At 46.3% G+C, this 7,625-nt stretch overlaps 1 protein-coding gene across 1 annotated transcript in view; it reads left to right on the top strand.

Annotated features, from left to right (window-relative positions):
• WBSCR17 (Williams-Beuren syndrome chromosome region 17) overlaps positions 1-7,625 on the top strand; it is a 431,575-nt gene that overhangs the window by 238,759 nt on the left and 185,191 nt on the right. The window contains exon 6 of the mRNA XM_010854340.1: positions 823-1,020. Coding sequence (XP_010852642.1) covers positions 823-1,020 — 198 coding nt within the window. The remainder of the gene's footprint in view (positions 1-822; positions 1,021-7,625) is intronic.

Raw genomic sequence — 7,625 nt, 5'->3', positions numbered from 1 at the left:
CATCACGGGTAGAAGTGACCTATTTGGGGAAAGACAATTCAGCTCCTGCAGGAAAAAGAAAACCAGAGGCATCGGCCAGTGCCAGAGGGGAAACTGAAAACCACGAAACTGCAGGGCAGTGCAGGTTCTCTCAGGAGGGCCTGGCCTTGACTTAGACACTGTGGGTATAAAAGACAGGCCAGAATTGCTGGGGCAGAGGCCCTGGGTTCTCAGTTCTCGCCTCCGGCCTTTCAAGCCAGCCCAAGTGACACTGTGGTGACCCCACAGGGGCCAGGGCTTGAGCTGCAGGCCACGGGGCTCATTTAAAGCCACCTGATCCGTCTAGAGCCACCTCCCTGTGAGTTCCAGCCTGCCCAAAGCCCAGCCTTCAGCTAGGATGCTTTTGTTCATTGTGGTCTTGAGGTCTGAGCCAGTGGGGGTGCAGGTGAGCCTCAGGAGTGAGATTTTTTTAAATTGTATTTATTTTATGTTTTGGCTGTAGTGGGTCTTCGTTGCTGCACTCGAGCTTTTTCTAATTGTGGTGAGCGGGGGCTACGCTTCGCTGGGTGCACGGGCTTCTCATTGTGGTGGCTTCTCTGGTTGCAGAGCACGGCTCTAAGCAGCCGGTGATACTAACTTTGGCCTGAGTTGATACTGCAGGGTCTACTAAAGGATGTTTCCAGTAGTTGCAGCTCCCCCAGGCTAGTTGCCCTGCCGCATGTGGGGTCTTCCTGGACCAGGGATGGAACCGGTGTCCCTTGTATTGCAGGGTGGATTCTTAACCACTGGACTACCAGGGAAGCCCAGGAGAGAGGTTTTTATTTCTACTTCTCTGTGTTTCAGGGCCGAACCAGTGCTCTCGCGGATCCAGGAGAACCGGAAGCGTGTGATCCTTCCCTCCATCGACAACATCAAGCAGGACACCTTCGAGGTGCAGCGGTATGAGAACTCGGCCCACGGGTACAGCTGGGAGCTATGGTGCATGTACATCAGCCCCCCGAAAGACTGGTGGGACGCCGGAGACCCTTCCCTCCCCATCAGGTCTGTGCCAAGTGCCTGTGCCCCGGAGGCCTTTGCGTCCCCAGATCCCAGGCCAGGGAGGGAGGGAGAGAGGCTGGGAGAGACCACCTGGGGATGGAGCCACAGTGGGGAAAACAGCTGCTTGAGGATTTGGGATGTTTTCCCACTGAAGTTTTCTTGTTGAGAAAGGATGCTGCATTTTGCTTCTTTTTCACTAAAAATTTTCTGCCTCAGCTTATCAAACAGCAGTCCTGAAGGATGGCAGTCAATAGGAATGCTCACACTTTTTCATTCTTCCTCGTATTCTGTTGAACTGTGTTCAGGAGCTTTTAAGCATGGAGTTGAAAAGGTGTTAATTCCTGGGACTTTTCCATATTTGGATGCTTTACAATTGCCGTGATGTAGGAATACGTAGACAAAGGACATTTTTTGTGTGGTACCTGTCCCCCTCCCCCAACGGGTAACCCAGGGCCTTTGGACAGCTTGGTAGGACTTTTGCCCCAAACCCCAGCCAGCTTCCCTTGGAGGCAAGGAGATAAGTCCTCTGTGGCGGACCAGTTGGGAAGGTGAAATATAAGGGACAGTGAATAAAGTTGGTAGATTCTGATGCCATATTCGTTTCCTGTGGCTGCTGTAATAAATGAACATGAATTTACTGGCTTAAAGCTGCAGTCCCCAGCCTTTTTGGCACCAGGGACCGGTTTTGTGGGAGACAGTTTTTCTACAGACCGGGAGTAGGGGAGATGGTTTCAGGATGATTGGAGCCCATTATACTTATTATGCACTTTGTTTCTATTATTATTACGTTGTGATATATAATGAAGTGGACTTCCCTGGTGGCTCAGATGGTAGAGAATCTGCCTGCAATGCAGGAGACCGAGGTTAGATAACTGGGTCAGGAAGATCCCTGGAGAAAGGAATGGCTATCCACTCCAGTATTCCTGCCTAGAGAATTCCATGGACAGAGAAGCCTGGTGGGCTACAGTCCATGGTGTCGCAAAGAGTCGGGCATGACTGAGAGACTAATGCTTTCACTTTCATAAAATGAAATAATTGTACACCGTATACACTATTATTCACCATAATGCAGGATCAGATCATTAGGCTTTAGGTTCTTATAAGGAAGCGCACAACCTAGATCCTTCATACGCGTAGTTCACAGTAGAGTTCAAACTCCCATGAGAATCTGATGCCTCCTCTCATCTGATGGAAGGAAATGTGAGTGATGGGGAGCCGCTGTAAACACAGTGAAGCTTTGCTCGCTCGCCTGCCTGCAGCTCTCCTCCTGCTGTGCAGCCTGGTCCCTAACAGGCCACAGACCGGTACCGGTTCATGGCCCAAGGGTTGGGGACCCCTGGCTTAAAGCACAGAAATTTATTTTCTTACATCCTAGAGGCACTGCACTAATCTGCAGTGAACCTTACAGAGCTCAACACAAGGTGTCTGCAGGTGGGTTCTTCTGGAGACTGGAAGGGAGAATCCACTTCCTTGCCTTTTCCAGCTTCTAAAGGCTGTTTTCATTCCTTGGCTCATGGCTACTGCATCACTTTCTCCCCCTGCTTCCTTCATCACGTGGCTACCTTCTTCCCTTGACTTTCCTGACTTCCTCCCATAGGGGCCTTTGTGATGACAATTGGGATCAATGTGAATAACCCATAACAATCTCCCTCTTCTTGAGATCCTGTACTTAATCATATCTGTGAAGCCCTTTTTTCCATATAAGCTAACATAAGCAGGTTCCAGAGATGAGGATATGGATATTTTTTGGGAGGAAGGGAGCAGGGGGTATTGTTCAACCCACCACAAATGCTTTGATTTTCAAACAAGGTGTTACCTGAGTTATGGTTCAATATTATTTATGAGTTCTACGTGAGAATCAAAACTTATTTAATATCTTCATGGTTCTATGTTCAAAGAGATGGAAGGGGCCATCTTATTGATTCTTTGCCCTTGTTTTTGGGCTGTGTTTATTGGTATAAAGGGGCAACTGTGGAACAAGAGTGAGGATTTTCTGCAAGGATCCATGAAGTTCTTTCTTAGTTTATAAAATTTTGATAAACCAGAGTAGAGTTTTGAAATGGACTGATCCCTGTTCAAACCAGTCAATCCTAAAGGAAATCAACCCTGAATATTCATTTGGAAGGACTAATGAAGCTGAAGCTCTAATGTTTTGGCCACCTGATGCGAAGAGATGACTCATTGGAAAAGACCCTGATGCTGGGAAAGATTGAATGCTGAAGAAGAGAGCGGCAGAGGGTGAGATGTTTAGATAGCACCACCGACTCAATGGATGTGAATTTGAACAAACTCCGGGAGAGACTGAAGGACAGGAAAACCTGGCATGCTGCAGTCCATGGGATCACAAAGAATCAGACACGACTTAGTGACTGAACAGCAACAACCCTTGTTCCATATTCTCTTATTTTCTAGCACAAATTGAAAGCTGCAGACTGCATTAGGGTAGAGCTACCGATGAGCCGATTTTATGTAACAGAGAAGGTAACCTTTGGGGCTAATAACTTGCTCAGCTGGGGCTGTCTCATAGCTCAGTTCCCATCCCAGCCTAGATGTTCAGTGGCTTCGTGTACTGTGGCAGGACTGCGCTCTCAGAGTTCTGCAAATAATAATGTAGATTCATCACTAAGGTATTATTTGAAAACCAGAGCATAACTTTAAGGGATATTTGGTTGAGATATCCTTTCACACCCATCAGGATGGCTACCATAGTTTTTAAAAAGGTAAATAACAAGGGTTGGCAAGAATGTGGAGATGTTGAAATCCTTGAGTATTGTAGGTGGGGAGATTAAAAGGTGCAGTTGCTATGGAAAACAGTGTAACCATCCTTAAAAATTAAAAACAGAGTTATCATATGGTCCAGCAGTTCTGCTTATGGGTATATACCCCAAAAGAGTTGAAAGCAGGGTCTCAAAGGAATATTTGCACATTCGTGTTCATAGCAGTGTTGTTCACAATCAACAAAAGGTGGAAGTAACCTAAATGTCCATCAACAGATAATGGATAAACAAAATTATAATGAAATATTATTCAACCTTAAGAAAAAGAAAGAGGACTTCCCTGGTGGTACAGTAGATAGGGATCCGCCTGCCACCGCAGGGGACACGGGTTCGATCCTTGGTCTGGGACCATCCCACATGCTGAGGATCAACTAAAGCCCGTGCGCCACACCTACTGAACCTGCCCTCTAGAGCGGCAGCTACTGAAGCCCATATGCCCTGGAGCCCTTGCCTCTCAACGAGAGAGAGATCACCAAAATGAGACGCTCACGCACTGCAGCTAGAGAGTAGCCCCCACCCACCACAACTAGAGAAAGCCCACGTGAGGCAGGGGAGATGCAATGCACCAAAAATCAATCAATAAATAATTTAAAAAACAAAAGAAGGAAAGAAGGAAATTTTGACTCATGCTACAACATGGATGACCCTTGGGCACTATATGCTAAGTGAAATAAACCAGTCATGGAAAGACAGGTACTATATGAGTTCACTCCTATGAACTACCTAGAATAGCCAAATTCAGAGAGACAGCTGGTAGAGTGGTGGTTTCCAGGGGCTGGGGAGAATGGGAAAATGGGTACTTGTTATTTAGTGGGTGCAGAGTTTCAGTTTTGCAAGATGAAATTAGTTCTGGAATCTGGTTGCACAGTCTACAAATGTATTTAACGCTGCTGAACTGTAAACACAAAAATGATTAAGAACAGTACATTTTGTTATGTGTATTGTAACAGGATTAAAATGGGACATGCCTAAAGACCCCAAGGCCTTCAGATCTTGAAGGGACAGGGTTCATGCAATGGATTCAAAGTCAGTTTCATATTTCTGGCCACGCACTGCTTCCTCCCTGACACACAGGGAGGCTGACCTCCAGCCGTGACAGATAAGGGAATGAAAGTGTGACAGTGGAAAAGAAATGGATGCAGTGCACTGCTTGGGGCTTCCCAGGTGGCTCGGTGGTAAAGAATCTGTCTGCCAATGCAGGAGATGCAGGAGACTCCACTTTGATCCCTGGGTTGAGAAGATCACCTTAAGGAAGAAATGGCAACCCATTCCCATATTTTTGCCAGGAAAATTCCATGAACAGAGGAGCCTGGTGAGCTACAGTCCATGGGATCACAAAAGAGTCGGACGTGACTGAGCTACTGAGTCCACATACACACACACACACACACACACACACACACAGTGCTTTATAATGCCCAGAACACACAACTATCCCTACATATGTGAGGCACTAGGAAAAAATTGATCTTCTATTTTACGTAACATTAAGATGATTAATATGCATTTAAGAAGACTCAAAAAATGGAGTCATGATCATGAGTCGTTAACATGACATGCATCTCTGATGTACACAATAGAATTGAATATTAATGATCTCTTTTTAATGTATCATAACTTATGAAATGCTTAATCTGTTAATAGTTGATGGAGATATTTAACTGAAGGAAGGACTTTTTATGGCCCTTCTGATGTTATTAAGCAGATACAATACTGTTTCTTAAATGTCAGGATGTGATGGTTTCCCATTCTCCTTGTGATTTCAGTATTTTAATAGTAATGGTTTTAATCTGGTAAAGGATGGGGTGAGGAGAACTTTTTCACCATCCAAATGGCATTAGATTGGATGAATCTTTAGCTACTGAGTCTTCCCGGTAGGCAATACAAATATAGGAGATGCTGCATTCAGGGGATGAATATTCTTTCTGTTTTACTCTTTTCTTTCTCTTTCTTCCTATGTATTTTTTCCTTCCTGTTTGGTAATCAGGGCCAAAAAACAAAACACACAAAAAAATACTGCTAGATATTCAACCTGCTTCTCCCAGTGGAAGACCCTTTCTTTATCATTCTTACTTCGTTACTAGTCTACATGCTTTATGAAGCCAGGACTGCAGCTTTCCTGTTGTAATTCCGGAGAATAATAAGTACTTAGCACTTCGCAGGGATGCTGAAACTATTTAGTGAATGAAAAAATGGATGAGTGACGGATCAACATCTTTTCTGGCTTCCGTATCTGGTTTCCAGGATTCACACATCTTTGTCCTAAATGGGAGGAGAGGGGCTACTTCCACATACAGGGTCCCCATCTGCCCCACCAGCCACCTTTCCCTTGCTTAGCACGAGTCAGGCACCAATGAGGGTGTTTCTCCACTGCCAGGATCGCTGACCACCAGGCTTGGGGTTAGATGGTAGGATACCACCCTCTCTCCTTGGAGAGGCGATTCAGGGTACAGCTCACTCCAGAGAATCTTTCCAGACATATTCCTCTCCCAGACTTCACTTACTCACTCTCATTTGTCAGCTAGCTGGTTTTTGATTATCTGCTTTGGACCTCTTTTTGCATGATTTCTTGAAATACAGCGTCTATTGCCTGAACATCCTCAGCCCCAATATGGACGTGGTGGTTTTGTCGCTCTTTCGACCCCATGGACTGTAGCCTGCCAGGCTCCTCTGTCCATGGGATTTCCTAGGCAAGAATACTGGAGTGGATTGCCATTTCCTTCGCCAGAGGATCTTCCCAACCCAGGGGTCGAACCGGGGTCTCCTGCATTGCGGGACGGACTCCTGACCTGCAAGTGGATTCTTTACCAACTGAGCTACGAGGGAAATACAACATGGGCATAATAGGTCCCATTTTAACACAGTACATACAGCTGAGGGCACGAAGCAAGGAAAGGAGGAGGGTCTGAGGACACAGAAAGGAGGGGTGGCGCTGATTGGGAAGGAAGAGGGAGTAGGGGGTGGAGTCAAGGACACGAAGAGTGGTTTGGTCTTGAAGAGCCAGAAGAGAAAGCTTATGCTGGGTGACCCACATTTTCCTTATGAATTGAGAGGAAATCATGGCTAAGAGTAAAAGGTAGATCTTGAATTAGGTGCCACAGAAAAAAATGACAAAAGTCTCTGAGATGGATGAGCCTAGAGCTTGTTATACCGAGTGAATTAGTCAAAAAAGAGAAAAAACAAATATTGTATATTAATGCGTATATATGGAGCCAGAAGAAAATGGTACTGATGAAACTATTTGTAGAGCAGGAATTGAGACACAGACATAGGAAAACAGGCTTGTGGGCCTGGAGGGGGAAGGAAAGGGCTCGTGGACATATCAGGGGAAGGAAAGGGTGGGGTGATCTGAGAGAGCGGCATTGAAACATACACACTACCACGTGTAAATGTTTAGCGCAGGGAGCTCAGCTTGGTGCTCTGCGATGGCCTGGAGGGGTGGGATGGGGAAGGTGGGTGGGAGGGAGGCTCAAGAGAGAAGGGATCAGTTCAGTTCAGTTCAGTCCGACTCTTTGCGACCCCATGAATCGCAGCACGCCAGGCCTCCCTGTCCATTGCGAACTCCCGGAGTTCACCCAGATTCACTTCCATTAAGTCAGTGATGCCATCCAGCCATCTCATCCTCTGTCGTCCCCTTCTCCTCCTGCCCCCAATCCCTCCCAGCATCAGAGTCTTTTCCAATGAGTCAGCTCTTCGCATGAGGTGGCCAAAGTACTGGAGTTTCAGCTTTAGCATCATTCCTTCCAAAGAAATCCCAGGGCTGATCTCCTTCAGAATGGACTGGTTGGATCTCCTTGCATCAAAGGGACTCTTAAGAGTCTTCTCCAACAC

This window comes from Bison bison, unplaced genomic scaffold, assembly GCF_000754665.1.
Source record: "Bison bison bison isolate TAMUID 2011002044 unplaced genomic scaffold, Bison_UMD1.0 scf7180017864340, whole genome shotgun sequence".
NCBI lineage: Eukaryota > Metazoa > Chordata > Mammalia > Artiodactyla > Bovidae > Bison > Bison bison.
Note: the sequence above shows the minus strand (reverse complement) of the source record. Positions and strands in the feature narration are given on the sequence as shown.